Here is a 19159-nt window from a genome sequence, read left to right on the forward strand (position 1 = left end):
TCCTTAGTTGGTCATAGACCTTCATGTTTTAAGGGGTAAAATTAGCCTAATTGTTAAACTTTTATCTGACTATGTTTAAGACATCCTTAATTCCCTTGGTAAGCAGTATTTGGGGAGACTGATTTTTCCTTAAAATGTTGTTTAAACAATTTTGAATGGCTTTTATGGATTGACATAAAAGTTTGACAGACATTACTTGGAGAGTATTTTCAGCCTTGGCATACAGTTGACCTTTGAACAACACAAGTTCGAACTGAAGGTGACTAAAAAAAAAAATCACCCAATATGAGAATTTTTCCCAATAGACACAGTACAGTACCATAAATATGTTTTCGTTTCCTTATAATTTTCTTAGCACATTCTTTTCTCTAGCTTACTTTATTAATAGTGAGAGTATAGCATGTAATACACATAACATACAACATATCTGTTAATTGACAATATTGTCAGTAAGACTTCTGGTCAATGGTAGACAATTAGTAATTAAGTTCTGGGGAGTCAAGAGTTACATGGGTTTGGGGGGTACCTGCTGGCTCAGTCAGCAGAGCCTAAGGCTACTAATCTCAGGGTCATGAGCTTGACCACATGTTGGGCATGTAGGCTACTTTAAAAAAAGCCACATGGATTTTTTTACTGTGTTGGGGGTTGGCACGCCTAAGCCCTGCATTGCTCAAGGGTCAGCTGTACTTAATTGAGACACATTACCATAGGTTCTCACTGAAGAATATTCAAACTTTGAACTTGTTCCAAGACTAAATATATCCTAAAAGATTAGAATCTATTTGCTTCTAACTTCTTGGGAATTTGTATTGACAGAAATAACTGATAAAGGTATCATTCATACTTATTTTCATTTAATGCACCTAGAGTATTCTGTTCTGAGGTATTATTTCCACCACCAACCCCCTTACAAGATGTTTCCATAGCACTGAATATGAATCTCTTTCTTAAAATATTAATCTACGTATCTAAGAGCAAAGAACCATCAGTGAGATGCCAAATGTAATTTAAAGCTCTCCATTTAATTCTGGATAGCTCTCCTAAGTAAACTTGAGTTAAGCTTTTTTTATATCCACATATCTCAAATTAGAGAAAGAATCACTTACTCATGGAAAATATTATATCAACAAATATAATTTAGTACTTGAAAAATGACAAATTCTCTTCTCATACTTAAGCTATGTAATTATATGAGTTAGGTGGATGAGTGATTATATCATAAATCTCATTTTCCTTAATCAAGAATAAGGGAAGGTGAATGTTAGTTAGAAGGTAAGAGAACTTTATAATTTACTAGTTACCTAGATGGTAGGATGGCATCACATTTTGAAAGATTCATTAAAACTAAAAAAAAGAAAACCTTAACATTTTAAAATATATTCATATATTGAACATTGTACCATCAGCATTTCTTATACATGCATATATTTTGTTTAATTCAATAAATATTTATTGAGGATTTGCTATAGATACACTGAGATGATTAAGTAAAAGGACAAAGATCTGATCTCAACTCCCTAGGAGCTTAAAAATAGTTGGGAAAGGGGTGCCTGGATGGCTCAGTTGGTTGAGCATCCGACTTTGGCTCAGGTTATGATCTCACGGTCCATGAGTTTGAGCCCCACATCAGGCTCTGGGCTGACAGCTCGGAGCCTGGAGTCTGCTTCAGATTCTGTGTCTCCTTTTCTCTCTGCTCCTGCCCCACTTGTACTCTGTGTGTGTGTGTGTGTGTGTCTCTCTCTCTCAAACATAAATAAACATAAAAAAAATTTAAAAAATAGTTAGGAAAGACAAAGCACTCTCATATATCAGTTAAGTAACAATCTAGTCATTATTTAATGACAAAACAGGTGGTACAGGCAGAAGAAAAGAAAGCAAAGGAAACTGAGCTTAATGTGGACAAGGCTCATTAACATGAACCTTGAAGGAAAATTAAACATGTCAAGTAGCTGGGGCGCGTGGGTGACTCAGTCAGTTAAGCGTCCGACTTCGGCTCAGGTCATGATCTCACGGTTCATGGGTTCGAGCCCTGCGTCAGGCTCTGTGCTGACAGATAGCTCAGAGTCTGGAGCCTGTTTCAGATTCTGTGTCTCCCTCTCTCTCTGACTCTCCCCTGCTCCCACTATCTCTCTCTCTCTCTCTCAGAAATAAATAAAAAAAAAACATTAAAAAAATTTTTAAACATATCAAGTAGGAAAATATTAGTCAGCCTATCAGTGAGGACATGATCAGTTATGCTGCAATAGCAAGCAATTCCAAACTCTGGGTTGCTAAAAAGTAATAAAGTTTCTTTCTGGTTTGTGCTACATATTCTTCTTAGATAACTAAGTGCCTTGTCATCAGGAACACTCCATATCCCAGGCTGTTGGAGCTGACATTGTTTGGGACATTGACTGTGATCATGGCAAGAGGGAGAGCTCTGGCATTCTGAGTATAAAAGCACTCAGCTTAAAAGTGACACAAGTTGTTTTGCTCATAATTTATTGGCTCAAACTGGTCAAATGGCCTCACTCAACCGCCAAAGTGTCAGAAAATGCAATTTCAGCATGTGTTTAGAAATGAGGACAAATAAATATTTGACCAAAAAGAATAATGACCTCAAGTCCGTCTGACAACTGCCTTTGTAAATTTAAGATAAAAAATATTTCACATAGAGGAAAATCCTCTATTTAATATTTAAAGGCCCCGAATCATATTAAAATCTTTCACTTGAAAATTCCTTTCATTTGTCTCTTTTTTTCTTTACTTCTTTTTTTTTTTTTAATGTTTTATTTATTTCTAGGAGAGAGAGACAGCGTGAGCAGGGGAGGGTCAGAGAGAGAGGGAGTCACAGACTGAAACAGGCTCCAGGCTCCGAGCTGGCAGTCAGCACAGAGCCCGACGCGGGGCTCGAACCCACAAACCGCGAGATCATGACCTAAGCGAAAGTCGGAAAGTCGGACGCTTAACCAACTAAGCCACCCAGGCGCCCCTTTTTTTCTTTACTTCTGTAGCCTATGTAGTAATAAGACACAAGAATTAGGACCTAGTCCCGTAAAAGTTTACACTCACTTCTTGGTGGTCCTTGTAAGATTCAAACATATACTGGTATCAAAGTCGGAAACCTCTGGAATGGTGGAGTGAAGATCTCTGAAAATCCATTCCTGCACAAAAACAATGAGAACATTGTCAAAATTGTCAAAACCAGCTTTTGAGAACTCTGGAAATTAATCAAAGCTCACAACAATCCAAAGTGTGTTTATTCAAGAATGATGGCTGAATCTTGGGAAAATAGTCAACTTTCTGGGATCTTAATTCTCCCTGTTTCCGTCTCTCCCCTCCCCTCAGCTTTGCAGTCACCTTGCAGAATCCTCAACTAGGGTACCTGTGAAACCAGCAGCTCAGAGACTATTGGAAGGGGTAGAACAGGTTGAGAGCTACATAGGAATGTTTTCCCATTCCTGAAAAATTGCCATTATTTGACCTATCTGGCAGCTTCCTAGGAAAGCTCCATTCTCAGGACTTGTCTTCCTTTGACCTGCCTCAGGCTTTACTCTGTGCCAGTAGCCCTGTCTGCAGGATGTTTGTAGAAAACAATCAGTGGCGATTATTTAACATCACAGTTGTATGTGGTGCTGATACCAGTTGCAGCTAACAAGAGGGCGAATAAAACTGTAAAAGGAAAATCCTGGGGAATGAGATACCCACAGGGAGCTTTGGAAAGCTCTGACGTATTTCTGAAAATTTATAAAGCCACACAGGACTGTGCACATGTCCAAGGAAAGACACAAGGACCCTGGTCTCTCAACAATATGTGATCTTGAGGATCTGTGTAAGCAGGAAATGAAGACTAAAGCGGAGTTGTAAACTGCCTACTAGAACCTTATAGGCATATCCCAACACAGACTTTAAATAAGCTATTATAAATATGTTAAAAAATTAAAAGTAACCATGTCTAAAGAATTGAAGGAAAATATGGAAATAACATTTCACCAAATAGAGAATAACAATAAAGTGACAGATATTATTAAAAGAAAAAAAAAACTAGAAATGTTGGAGCTGAAAAGTGTAATAATTGAAAAGAAAATTCCCTGGAGGGGCTCAATTACAGATTTGAGCAGGCAGAAGAAAGAATCAGTGAACTTGAAGATAGGTCAATAGAGATTAGCCTGTGGGAAAGAAAGAAAAAGACTGAAAAAATTATACAAAGCCTCATAAACTCTGTTATACTAATATATGTCAATGAAAGTCCCAGAAAAGGAGGGAGAAAAAGGGGAACAAAGAATATTTGAAGAAATAGTGTCTTCCTAAATTTGATGAAAAATGTTAATCTGGACATCCAAGAATCCCAGTAAATTCCCAATAGGATAAGCTCACTGAAACCCATATCTACACATGTCACAAACCATCAAAGCTGGAGAGAAAGGGATCATCTTCAAAGCACTAAGAGAAGGTGATCAATCATGTAAAAGGAGTCCTCAATGAGACTAATACCTCACTTTTCATCAGAAACCATTAAGGCCAGATAGTAGTGGAATGACATATTCAAAGTACTGAAATAAAAAGACTGTTGATTAAAAGTCTATATCCAGCAAAGGTATATCCCCAACTAAATACAAATTAAAATACTCTAAGATAAATAAAAATGGAGAGAATTTATTGCTAGTAGATCTACTTTACAGAAAATTCTATTGGAGGCCTTAGGCTGAACTGAAAGACAGTTCTACTGAACTGCATGCTACTGAAAGTAGCATGTCTCCACTGCTACTAACTAGTATTTAGTAAGAAAATGACATAAGTAAACATAAAGAGATTATAAATGTATTTTTGTGTGTAGATCTGCTATCTGATTTAAGGACAACTGCATCAAGTGATGACTATAAAATTATGTTGATGGATTTGTAATGTTTAAATATATAATTCTTGGGGCGCCTGGGTGGCTTAGTCGGTTAAGCGTCCGGCTTTCACTTAGGTCATGATCTCGCGGTTCGTGGGTTCGAGTCCCGCATCGGGCTCTGTGCTGACTGCCAGCTCAGAGCCTGGAGCCTGTTTCAGATTCTGTGTCTCCCTCTCTCTCTGACCCTCCCCTGCTCATGCTGTCTGTCTCTCTCTCTCTCTCTCCTAGAAATAAATAAAACATTAAAAAAAAAAAAGTTTAAAAAAAAATTAAAAAAAATAAATATATAATTCTTATGACAAAAAAATGCATCAAAGGATGGGTATGGGAATGGAATTATATTAGAGCAAAATTTTGTATACCATTCAAATTGTTAGTATTAATCCAAACTACATTGTTTCAAATAAAGATATAAATTATAATTGCCATGACAACCAATGAAAAAAAAACTTAAAAAATATATAGTAGGGGCACCTGAATGGCTTAATCAGTTAAGCATCTGACTCTTGATTTTTGGCTTAGGTCATGATCTCACAATCATGGGACAGAGCCTTTTGACAGGCTATATGCTCAACATGGAGACTGCTTGAGATTCTCTCCATTCCTCTCCTGTGCCTCTCATCCACTTGCACACATTCTCTTTCTCTCTGTCTCTCAATAAAAATAATATGTGTATATATGTATAGTAAAAAGAAAAACAAGGGAGTTAAAATGATACACTAAAAATATCCATATTTAACTCTCCCTAGGATGGTTATAATCAATCAGACAAACAATAACAAGTTTTGGCAAGTATGTGGAGAAATAAGAACCCTGTGTATTCCTAGTAAAACTATAAAAAGTTATAACCACTGTGGAAAACAGTTTAGCAGTTCCTCAAAAATTGAGACACAGGGTTACCATATGATCCCTCAATTAAATTCCTAGTTCTACACCTAATGGAATTGAAAACATGTGTCCACACAAAAATTTATAAATTGGGTGTTCATAGAATTATGATTCATAATAGTGAAAAAGCAGAAGCAACCTAAATATCAAACAACTGGTAAAACTTAATGTGGTATATCCAGACAGTGGAGTACAAGACAGCCATAAGGCAAGGAAATGAAAAAATGAAGGAAAAGGAAAGAAGTACTGAAATATGCTGTGGACGAACCTTAAAAGTTTGTGCTAAGTGAATGCATGCAAGTCACATAAGGCCACTATTGTACAATTCTATTTATATGAAATGGCAAGAATGCACAAATTCATCGACAAAGACAGAAAGCAAATTAGTGGTTCCCATGGACTGGCAGAGTGGAAAGTGGGCAACCAGCGGTAATTGGTATAAAGCGTCTTTTGGAATGGTGAAAATGTTCTAAAATTAGCCCTGATGGTTACAGAACTTTGTGACAATAACTAAAAGCCCCTGAATTGTATATGTTAAAAGGTTAAGTTTTATGACACATAAAGAAAACTTTAATAAAGCTAATTTTTAAAAAAAATGAATAAGAAATGAAGAATGGCTGTTGTTATACATTTTACTAAATTGAAAATTATTTCAAAATTGCCCAGATATAAATAATATGGTGAATAGCTATGCTGAAAAAGTAAAGACAACCTCATCACATGGTCATGAGGTTGAGCTCCGTGTCAGGCTCCATGATCAGCACTCCAAGATTCTCTCTCTCCCTCTGCCCCTCCGCAACCCGTGCTTGCTCTCTCTCTCTCTCTCTCTCAAAATGAAAAGATGAAGTACAGAGGAAACATAAATAGAAATAATAATCATAATAATAAAATATAAAAGGGTCTTCTATGTGAACTAACTTCATGCTTAACAAATAATAGACACTAATAAATGGGCCGTGTGGCAAGACTATGGTGAAAAAGCAGAATACAGTGTTTTTCTCACACAAAATAAACTAACAGAAATCACAGCTGTGTGAGTCAGCAGGTTTAATAAAATATTTCTAGATTTCTTTGTGAACTTTGTTGTCATTGGTTGTGTCCTTCTGGTACAGAACTACCACTTTAAAATGAACGTGCTCGATTCTCCTCCATCAGAAGTTATTTCATAGATGTTGTTTTTCATTCTACAGGTGCTTGTGGCGGATTCCTGAGGACAGGAGAGGCCCCAGCCTTTCTTTTCTCACCAGGTTGGCCTGAAAGCTACAGTAACAGCATTGACTGTATGTGGCTCCTTCAGGCTCCAGGTTCTACTGTGGAACTAAACATCCTTTCCCTGGACATCGAAGCTCATGGAACATGTGACTATGACAAACTTGTGATACGAGATGGTGAGAAACATTTAAACAAAAAAAGACTACCAAATTTCAACCCTGACACATATTTAGTTATGTTCAGTTAGAATGATTCTCGTTTACTCCCTCCAGCGTTTTGTATGGACGTTCCCAGACATTACGGTCAATGAACGCATCCCATACCGGAATTGGCTACAATTTCTGAAGAATGTCCAGAAAGTATTAAACTGCCTGTAACAAACTAGTGCACATACTATGTCAGGAAGAGCATTACGTTACTAAGAGAAAATACTATCTTTGGCTCAAGGAAGAAATAATTCTGAGTTTCCAGGTGGTGCTGCCTTCTTGCTGAAAGGTCTTGGAGATAAATTTTGATATTTTATGCCTATGGCCTTAAAATCCAAGTGTGAAAAACTAGATATATAATTGCTCGTATTCAATTCTCTTTGTCTCCTAAATCTATGGGTAGAATAGGTAGAATTAAGGGCTTATATTTTTTCATCTTCTCCTCTATGCAGAGGTGTGGTATGGCTATGCAGTGATGAGGGATAAGAATAATGGTAATATGCAACATATACCAAATCGTGCTTCACAGTTCACAAGGCAGGAGGAGAGGGGAGCCATGTCCTCTGACCAGTGTTTCTCACAGTGTGGTCCCCAGACCAGCTGGACAAGTGGCACCTGAGAAGAAATGCCAGTCTTGCAGTTGCACCCCAGGCCTACCAAAGTAGAAACTCTCAAAATGGGTCCTAGGTCTGTGATTTAAAAAATCCTCCAGGCAGGGGCCACATTTAGGATGAGGAAAGTAAGGCAGGATCTTGCAAACTGCAGGGTCAGAGTCTGTCTTTGTTGAAAACGGTGATATTTTGACCATTTTACATTAAATTTCAGTTTGTAAATATTGCACTAAAATATTATTTATCTCACTTTCTAAGGCCTTTGGTACCTCCTTGACTGTTGCCCATGAGACGAGTGGCTCTCTCACCTGCCCCTTGTCCCTGCCTCCAGGTGATAATGAAGGTCTCTGAAGTTTTAGAACCACTACCCGACAAGATGAAGATGTTGCAACCTCACATGCCTACCTAGACAAACAGGGAACATAACTAGGGAAGTGTTAATCTGGAGAACAGAGTTGAAGGGGCAGCTACTGGGAAGGCAGACTCAGTGTTATTTAGCTTCCTATTTTTTTTAAGAGATGTGAAAAATAGAGAATTTTCTATGAATTTCCCAGTTGTTAAATTTTGGAAATTAATGAAAAACGCCCTAGAGCATTTTCTGGACCAAACAAACATGTGTTTGCTTTTTGCCCATAGGTTACTAGTGTGTAAGCTCTTGTCTCCTTCATCCCCTCAATGCTAGACTTTCGTGAAGTACAGTTAGGAAATGGAGGAGGTGCTTTATTTTCCTTCTGTAGAGGCTGGATACTAACACTCAAGTCAGTCATACAGAGGAGGAGCTGATAAACCCTAACTGTACCCCCTTTTCCTATCAACCATCAACCACCTCATTGGTCAGAGAAATTACCATCTTTTGTCACATCAAGTCATTCCTCTGGATGTTAACATTTAAAACTTTTCATGTAATTTCATGTAACTTTTCATGAGTGTGTCCTTGCACACATATTCTGAGTGTTCAGAATCTAGTAGAAACTTTGAAAAAATATCTTCAGTAGGTAACTGCATTCATGAAGTAAAGTATGGCTACTCCTTCAAAAATCGCTTTCTATTCAGTTGGTTTTTGCTCCACTATTAAACGTCTCCTAGTCTGTTTTATCGTCTGTGAAAGAGAGACTGAGATTTACTTCGTGAGGTTGTTGTATTAGGGAACATAATAAATGCAAAATTCCCTAGCAAAAGCCCTGGCATTTTGTAGATGCCGAATTTGAAATTGTTTTATTTAGATTTCAATTTACTTTATTAGCGATATTTCTAAAATAGGTTGCATCAGATTCTCTTCCTAGAATGGAGGTGTTCTTGCTGAGTCATACAGCTTGGGAGAGCTCTGCAAATTGACTTCTATGCCAAAACAATGATAATATTTTAAATTGGCATGCACCTTATCCAAAGAGATTTTCATTTACAGCACACATTAGTACTGAATAGGTTCATTATTTCCTCACTTGTTTATTGATTCTTTCAAGAAGTCGTTATTGCGTGCCTACTATGTGGTAGTGGTGGGTAGTTTGTTCATTGGCAAGGTCTTAGTCTACATTTAGAATGAAATTTCAAGTCCCATTTCAATTATTTGTTCTTCATTCAGCCAGGTTTTGCTTCTGAGTAGCAGGGGCATATGACATTCGGAAGCAAACATTGAAAGCCATTGACCACAACCAATAATACTTACAGGCCATTTGTGCAGTTGGCCAGTCATCACAGGCCTTCGGCCATTGGTCCTTGGTCCAAGGCTGGTGGTGGACATTCTTGGGCCCTCCCAGAGAGGGCCCTGCAGCCTTCCTGAAAGACCTGAGTGACTCTCTCCCTGCTTATTCATTTTACAGGATTGTGATGGTTCAAGACTGAATCAATTTTTTTCCAAATTATGTACCAACAAATTTTACATACCAAGATTTCCCAAAATTGAGGTTCTGTGAAACTACATTGGACCTAGAAAAAGTTAAAACAAACAAACAACAGGAAAAAAGGAGGAAAAGGCAAAAAAATTAGTGTGTCAAAAATCAGTAATCCTTTTATCTATTTATAGATATAAAATGTACTTTGCGATCTTAGGGAAATCATTTAATAGTATAGTTTGAGCATCTGGAGTTAATTAGCCAGGGTTCTTAAGTCCTTGTTGACTTCTATGCTCTATGCCTTCTGGCAAATTTTATATCCTCCCTAAGACTGTTTCCAGTTTACAAAATGGAGATAATAAAAATACCTACTTAATAGCATTATTGTGAAGATAAAGTCTGATATTGCATGTAAAGCACCCAAAGTGGTAATAATAATTGCTTGATAAATGTCAGCTACTGGTATCTTGGGGCCCAGCTTCCATATCTCTAAAATGAGGAGTCTGGACTAGAAAGAGAATTACCAGACTACCTTCCAGCCCTGGCTCATCATCTTTGATTTTCCCCTTCCTTTAAAGATCAAGTTCATCTCTTCCACAATCCATCTGGTGAAGTTGTGGAAAGCTCTAGACCTACCTCGGTATTTATTATGAATGCTGGGGAGGAGAAATAAACCATCTTGTGGTTGTTGGGTTATCTACCAACTCATCAGTTAGATAAGTAATTATTTAGAGATATACACTCTTTCATCACATGGTCTGAGGTGAAGTTTAGAAAAGAAATAAAAACCAGTAGATCCTATCCAGTCTCACTAAGAGAGAAAATAGGCATCTATGAAATAAGTAACAATAGACAATGAACTTCCACATTTTGTGATGTAGACCATTAGAGAGTAAGTCAACAAAAACAATTTAGTGCCAAATGTGTAGCAAAGTAACAGGTACAAAAGAAGTTAAAAAGAGAAACTTTTGAATTATAAAAAAACAAATATTTCCAGAGGCCAGAAACCCTCCAAAGAATACCTTTCAAGCATCTCCTATTTATAACTATACTATTGCATTTGTAATCCCAGACAATACTTCATTTACTAAAGTAGTTAATAATGAATGAGTTTTAGGTGACGATCAATGACAGAAGGATTAATTTTGCTGATTGTTGCTTTACAGGGGCAAATTTCCTCAGGTCTCCATCTATTCTGGGTTTTTATTAGCTTGAAGTTTATTATTTGCCTTAGAAACAAAACCCTCCCAGCCAAGGAATCCAAATATTTTATAATCTCCTTTGCTCCATTCTGGCTTTGATCGTGGCTTTGTTCCACGTTGCTTATATCCAAGAGTAGTAAAAAGAAAAAGAACCATGAGGTGACCCAGTTGTCCTTTGCCTCTCTCCTTGGAGGGCACCCTTGCTGAAACATTTCTCATCCTCCACAGGTGGACCTACATGTGTTCATTTAATAGCAGCATGAATAAATGATATAAAGCAAATGACGTTTTAAAAACCCACAAAAAACACAGCTACCACCAAAATAGTCTCTGGAGCTGAGGGTCATGTAAAAGTTGCACACTTGTTGCCAAATGACCTGGCAGCATTAGTACAGAATGAGACCGAAGAGCCAGCCTTTCTTCTCTTTCAGACACGTGACCTTAGGCAATGAGAGTGATATAGCAGAGTCTCTCTCAAATGTCAGTACTGGTCCTCCGCCGTTCCTAACTCTCACGTACTCTGAATATGAGTTTTAGCACCAGGAAGAAATGTTGCCCCATTTTTAAAAAGACGGTGGGGGCTGTCAAGGGAGACTTCAACATGAAGAGTAATGAGAAGGTAGACAGCTCGATTATGAGCTGGAGCCAGAATGATGTAACCCCTGGAGCGTCCTTGTACTTGAGAGTCTCATGATCTCCCGGGAATGACGACGTTCTGAGAAAAACGTATGAGCCGCTTTGTCTGGGTTGCAAATGATGGTGGAGGAGATTCTGAAGACGTATCTTCATGCTCGACACTTCCTTTCTTTGGCATAGGAGACAATAACCTGGCCCAGCCGCTAGCGGTTCTCTGTGGCAGAGAGATCCCTGGACCCATCCGGTCCACTGGAGAGTACATGTTCATCCGGTTCTCCTCCGACCTCAGTATCACCAGACAGGGCTTTAATGCATCCTTTCATAAGGGTAATATGTTCCATTATTTTTTATGTCATGTCATATCACCTCACCTTATCATCATCTCTCTCTCTCTCTTCCCTTCCCCCACATTCTCTGCTTATTTTTCTATGCCAGGACACAGATTATAGATCAGAGCACACAGGTCTCCGCCCAGCCTCTGGCTGCCCATCAGATACTGCACCCTGATCCAAAAAACTATGGCCAGGGTTGCACAACAGGATCCCCCTCCTTCAGGTCCCTGGGCAAGGCATCTTCCCCCCAAAAGGAGGTGCATTCATGGTAGGCACAAAGGATGACATCTTTGAAACAGTTTTTCAGCCTAGCTGAGGGCTTCAGCTGGAACAGAGCTAGACAGCCCTTACCCATCACTCATCAAAGGAACAATAAGTCGGAGTCATCTTCAGTCTAAGAAATACCCAAAGTAATACAGAAGGTATCTTCAGAAATCTTTTGGATTAAATCCCTTATTTGAGGGTTGGCAGGAAGACTTTGTTTCTCTTAAATCAGAGAATGCACGTGATACGTGGGAGGCGATCATGTGCAGTAGGACTGAGACTTTCAACACTTGATGAAATGGGAAGTCCAGTAACAAGTCCAGTAAATCCAAACTAGATTAAAACGAAAGAAGCAACCCATGGAAAATGGAACATTGAAAGACTCTGATGTTTTTAACCAAAAAGGTATAATTTTAAAATAGACTCTCGATATAGACATTGTATATAAACATGTATCTAATATTTCCTGCACCGTTATGTATGTCTCTTATAGAGTAAGGAGCTATGGAAGATAAATTTTCTTCTTGACACTCAAGGGAGGCAGGTTGCGTAGCTGTTTAAAACAATGGGCTTTGAAATTAGACAGACCTGAAATAAATTTCCAGCTGTGTGTGATCTTGCTGCACTCCCTCACTGAGCTGCTCAATCCCTGACAACTGGCAAATTAATCCTTACTCCCACCCTCCACTCTCTCCTTCCGCTCCCAACCTCTCTCTCATGTACTTATGTATGACATATGTATGTGTGCATGTATATATGTACATACATGTGTGTGTACACACACACCTGCATACCGGATAGCTGCATGTCTAGAAGTATTTCCAATTTAACATGTGACTTGAACTCTTGCGTCCCACCCGCCTTCCACCCTCCAAACCTGCTCACCCCACACTCTTTCCAATCTTAATAAATGGAAAGTGCATGCTGTTAGTTGCGTAAGCCAAAATCTTGATGTCATTCTCGCTCTTTCTCTTTTGCTCACACCCTACGTCCTAGCCATTAACAAATCACTTTCCCAATATAGCTAGACCCCAGCCACTTCTCCTGCTTCTGTCCTAGCTCAGGCTCTGGCATCGCTCCTTGGACACAGGCAGTCACCTCCTATCGGACACTCTGCTCAGCTTCCCTCTGCCCCCCCACTTACAGTCTAGGTATTGCAGACAGAGTGGTGCCTTTCAGCCTCAAAGTCAGATCATGCCACACTGATGCTCAGAACCCTTGAACATCTTCCTCTACTCCTCAATATAAGTCCTTTCAGTTTCCCACCTGATCCAGCCCTGCTTCCTTTGGCATCACTCCCTGTGCCTCGTTCATCCTGACTTGCACGATGTACCCCTAACACACCCAGCTTTATACCCACTGCTTTCTGGACTGGAATGCTCTTCTCTCACAAAGACATCTGCTTGATCCCTCATTTCTCCAGGTCCCCCTTGAGGTGATTCTGTGACAATGTGACTTTCTCTAACTTCCCCAGACAATGCTGTACCATTCTCCCTCCCCCCGTTCACTTTTCTTTGTAGAATTACTCCCACCCACGTATTATGTATGTGTTTATTGTATGTCTTACTCACCTATAAAGTAAGCTTCATAAAAGTAAATCATTTGTGTCCCAGGCTTATTTCTATAGTCTGGCCTTAGCAACAACCACAAAATGAGTACCCTGCCATGTGTGCTCAACAAATGCTTGCTGGCCTGATCGGTTCTTCTACTTTGCTCCCAATTCATTTCAAACCAAATTTCTATTGCCTACGCTTTAAAAATCTTCAGGAAAACATAAAAATGTATTGCAAATGTTACTTAAATAAAGTACCTTTGTTTTCTTGGAAAGGTTGTGGTGGATATTTGCATGCAGACAGGGGGATTATCACATCACCTCGGTATCCGGAGACCTACAGCCCCAACCTCAACTGCTCTTGGCATGTCCTGGTTCAGAGTGGTCTGACCATTGCTGTCCACTTTGAACAGCCCTTCGAGATTCTGAATGGAGATTCATCCTGCAGCCGGGGGGATTACTTGGTGGTAGGTTGTGCTTGCTACCTTTTCTAAGTACTGTCTTTGCAGAGTTCATTCAGAAAACAAAGTGATGATTCTTCTCTCCAGGGACATAAATTGGTAGGATTTTGTGTTTTCATCTTTCTCAGGATGGAGGGATTTACGCAATCTTGTTTTGTGTTCCTAGCTAAAAAATGGACCTGATATCTATTCTCCACCCTTGGGAAGCCATGGAGGAAATGGTCATTTTTGTGGCAGCCGCCCTTCATCCACTATGTTCACCTCAGATAATCAAATGTTTGTTCAGTTTATTTCTGATGACAGTAATGGAGGGCGAGGATTTAAAATCAAATATGAGGCAAAGGGCTTAGGTAAGTGTTTCTACTGAGAATAAAGCCTGTATTTTTTCCTGCAGTTTCTTGGTTTTCCTTGTTTAAATAGATTTAAGGAAAAAATATGTAAAGCTTTCTTTTCTGAAGTAGGATCAATAGTTTAATAAGAATAGCTACCTCTTCTACCCATTCTAAGTACTACTTCCTGTATGCTTGATACATTCAGTAGCTCATCCTGGCTGCTTTTTAAGGAAGATATCATTCCCTTGGGGCGCCTGGGTGGCTTAGTCGGTTAAGCGTCCGACTTTCACTCAGGTCATGATCTCACGGTTCGTGGGTTCGAGCCCCACGTCGGGCTCTGAGCTGACTGCCAGCTCAGAGCCTGGAGCCTGTTTCAGAGTCTGTGACTCCCTCTCTCTCTGACCCTCCCCTGCTCGCGCTGTCTCTCTCTCTCTCTCCTAGAAATAAATAAAACATTAAAAAAATTTTTTAAAAAAAGGAAGATATCATTCCCATTCTACAGATAAGTGAAATGAAGCTTAGATTTTTCCAAGCCTCCTTATCAAGAGAATGAACAAAGTAAATTCTCCATGAGTATAAATTAAACTGATCTTAAGGACACCCTGAAATTTCCTAGTCTTTGCTATTATAAAATGTCTAATTATAAATTACATTCAGTTATAGAAACATTGTAAGAATGATAATTACATTGTTTTATAATCGTTTCTATGCTTTCTTTTAAAACGAACACGTATTCCTCTGATTCTGTTATTACCCATTTAATTATACATTATGGCAGTGATCTTTAACTTAATTACCTTTACTTAATTACACTTGATTATAATTATATTTAATTCTACTGTAATGACTTAATTTTGTGACATTTATTTTTGTATAATGTTTAATTGAATAAATAAGTAAATAAGCATAGTTTCAAAAGAAAGAGTAATGTTAGTAGAGAATAAATCTTTGCTTCTCCTCAAAATTAGATAATACAGATTTAAGAATAATCCTAGGACCTCAAACCCAGAATCCTGAACATATTAAAAAAACATAGTAATCTAAATAAAACCAGATGCATTCTGTTGCATATTCTCTAACATACGAGAATTTAAAATGTCGGCATTATTTCTTTACTTTGGAAAAGGAGAGTAAATAGGTGTCCACCAACTGACACAGAAAATCATCTAACAGCTTGCGTGGGTCCATGATTACTGGGAATGTACTTCTGTTACTTCACACTGCATACATTTCTGGCACTTGTCAGGAGCCTTTAAAAGCAGCTCTGTGAACACCAGCACCATATGTTATAGGCTGAGAGTTCGTGATCCCCCTTTCTCTCCATGCACGCTGAGCTCCGCTGCCCAGTGAATCCTGCATGGGCAGGATTTCACCTGGCACTGAGGCTTCATAGAGGATCAGTGTCTTGTGTCTAGTGAGTAGACTTCAGGTCATCCCACAGAACTCTACTTTCCTGTCTTTACATGATAGAGTCTAGAGTTACAGTCTTGAGCTACTCAGTCTTAAATCACATTTTTAAAGTCAAAATTTAGTGGTAATTCAGGTTCACTAAGGGTTTATTTGCAAACGCTATGACTCTTTTATTCCTTTGTGGACCCTCTTTTCATAGAAGAATGGTGCGGCCATTACCTTCTCCCCACCCTTCTGCCTTCAATATTAGACTTGCATTTCTTTTGATTTCAAAATCTATTATCCACTGATAGACAAGTGGATAAAGAAGATGTGGTGTGTATGTGTGTGTGTGTGTGTGCACACACATATATGTGTACACACACACATGTACAATGAAATATTATGCCATTTGTGTCAACATGTATAGACTAGACATTATTACACTAAGTGAAATAAGCCAGTTACAGAAAGACAAATGCCATTTGATTTCACTTATATGTGGAATCTAAAAAACAAACAAACAAAAAGACTCTTAAATACAGGAACAAAGTGGTGGTTGCCAGAGGGGAGGAGGCAGGGGAGTGAGTGTGATAGGTGGTGGGGATTAAGAGACGGACTTCCCGTTTCTGGGAAACACCTGGAAAGAGACACTCCAGGACCAAAGGAGAGATGTGGTCACCAGGTTAAATGCTGTGGGTATGAAATAAAGCTAAAAGAGACCCTTGGGCACACAACTGTGAGGCAACAAGGGCACCAAGCGGGAAGGAGGAAAGAGGGCGGCGAGGTCAGAGAAAGTGACTTCAAGTGACCTGAGCCCATGGTGAGTGGAAAGAAGAAAGGACCCAGGAGAAAGGAGTGGGGGAGGGGAGAAAGAAGGAGAGAGAGAATGCGAGCACAGGGTAAGGGGAAGGCTTCCACATAGCATGATCCCTGGGGAGAGAGTGGAAGATGAGACTGACCCTGAGCTACAGGAAGAGAGTGTGCAGGGAAAGATAAAGGAGGCAGTGATACAGACGAATTTATTTAGGACAGTAACACATCGCGGGAGTTCCCATCTGAGTTCTTCTATTGCACTCTAAAGGAGAGTACGAATTAGCATGCTGAGGCTGAAGAAGGAGTGGGCAGAATAAGGCTTCAGGGTGTAGAGTCAAGTCTCACATAGCTGTTGTACTTCTGTGAGACAGCAGGGTTGCTTGGCTGTGGTGAGAATAGAGAGCAGCACGCATTTGTAGGCATTGATTTCAGCAAATGGTTTGATTCGCATGCAGTCATGAAATTGGGTTTTTTGCAAGGTGTGTCGAAAGGAAGGGCCAAGAGCAAAGGATTCAAAGGCAGTCAGAGGAATCTGCCATTTAGGGTTTCAGAGATGAATAGAGTTCCGGGGAATGGCAAAATTCAAGATAGGGCCATAAATGACTGAATAACAGCAGAAAGAAATGTCAACAGCATTTAGCAGATCAGATGTCTGTGAGGCTAACTTATTAGGTTCATTTCATTGGTATTGTAAGTACCCAATTTACTCTGGTCTGAATTGTTTGCTGAGATTGCCAAGAGAATGTTTATTGATATAAGGAAAGTATTTTTACATAATTCTTGGGTTTTTTAGAAAAGAAGTGTTTTAGAAAAAGAGTATTAAAAACTCATTTATCTTCTTACAGAAACTGGCTAACAAACTCGCTCATGCCAATCATTCCTTGCTCTTCAAATGCATCTAAATCCTGAAGAAATCTAATGAGCCAATGCCCACAGAGCTGTGCAGATATATATACGTGCTTAGTCTCTTAAACATCGAGATCACAGTTCTGCTTCTTTCTATTGAACTGCATGGTCAGTGGGAAGTCCTAAGTGCTAGCGCATTCACATGCTTATCTAAGTGGTGAATGTGTTTTAGTGCTTCCATGATGTTCTACTGTGTGTGCTGTGCACCACCATCATTTTATTGGCTTTAAGGAAGAGAGAAATTTTCTAAGAGAATTTACCATTGGGCAAGTTCAAAAGTGACACCCTTGGGAGCCCCCTCAATAGCAAATCCAGAGTCTATTTGCTTAAAAAGGGATATGAGGATAATTCTAGAAGAAGGGAAATTGAACTTGGAAATACGGATAAAGAGACTTTATTTTTTAATGTGTTTTTTAAAAATTTATTTTGAGAGAGAAAGAGGGAGTAGGGGAAGGGGCAGAGAGAGAGAGGAAGAGAGAGAATCCCAAGCAGGCTCTGTGCTGTCAGCGCAGAACCCATTGTGGGACTCGATCTCATGAACTGTGGGATTATGACCTGAGCCAAAATCAAGAGTCAGAAGCTTCACCACCTGAACTACCCAGGTGCCCCAAAATAATCGTGGCAAGTTTAGTTGTTATGCTGTGTTCCCACAAGTCATAGCTACCATCTGCCCCACGCAACGCTCCTATATTACCATCGACTGCATTTCCTATGCTGTGCCTTTATCCCCATGACTTATCATTCTCTAACTGGAAGCCCGTACCTTCCACTCCCCTCCATCTGTCTTGCCCATCTTCCCACTCCCTTCCCTTAGGAACCTCTAGTTTGTTCTCTGTGTTTATGCATCTGTGTCTGCTTTTTGTTTATTTGTTTGTGTCTTTTAGATTCCACATATAAGTGAAATCATGTAGACTTGTCAAAGCACTATGTGGTGCACCTGAAACTAATGTGACACCGAATGTCAACTATACTTCAACTAAAAAAAAAAAAAAAAAAAAAAAAAAAAAAAAAAAAAAAAAAAAAAAAAAAAAAAAAAAAAAAAAGACACAAGACAATGCAAAAAGAAAAAAATAGCAGCAGCAGCTAGTGGCATTTACATCCTCTTTTTCCAGACCGTACGTTGACTTAATTGTGTTTTCTTAACAGCCTGTGGGGGCAATATCTACATCCATGATGAGGATTCTGCCGGATATGTGACCTCCCCCAACTACCCTGACAATTATCCCCAGCATGCTGATTGCACATGGCTCATAGCTGCACCCCCTGGGAAGCTCATAAGGCTGCAATTCGAAGATCAATTCAATATTGAAGAAACACCCAAGTATGTCAAGTCCATTTCATTTTTCTTCTACTCAGAGTTAGTGTTCTTCAGCTGTCATGTTTGAGAATAATTTCTCTTCTTTTCTCAGCATAGAACATCTAGGGATGGGGAAGGGACACGCATTACACCTCGAGCCAGGAAACATTGTCTGCCCCCCACTCTCTCATTAGCTGAGCGGATTATGTACACAGATATTGTTTCTCCTGACACCACACACATCCTGCAGGAGACACTGAGCATGGCTGTTTGAGATTGATGTTATCCATTCTTCCTCCCACAGGAAAAATACAGCGTCTCTGGCAGATGAATATTTATTTTCTCAG

The 19159-nt window shown here is 39.3% G+C and overlaps 1 protein-coding gene across 1 annotated transcript in view; it reads left to right on the plus strand.

Annotated features, from left to right (window-relative positions):
• CUBN (cubilin) overlaps positions 1 to 19159 on the plus strand; it is a 274401-nt gene that overhangs the window by 171991 nt on the left and 83251 nt on the right. Inside the window, 5 exon segments of the mRNA XM_039245893.1 lie at positions 6955 to 7152; positions 11644 to 11790; positions 13888 to 14078; positions 14239 to 14422; positions 18662 to 18836. Coding sequence (XP_039101824.1) covers positions 6955 to 7152; positions 11644 to 11790; positions 13888 to 14078; positions 14239 to 14422; positions 18662 to 18836 — 895 coding nt within the window.

The sequence above is a fragment of the Hyaena hyaena genome, unplaced genomic scaffold (genome assembly GCF_003009895.1).
Source record: "Hyaena hyaena isolate Hyena2069 unplaced genomic scaffold, ASM300989v1 scaffold_277, whole genome shotgun sequence".
Taxonomy (NCBI): Eukaryota; Metazoa; Chordata; class Mammalia; order Carnivora; family Hyaenidae; genus Hyaena; species Hyaena hyaena.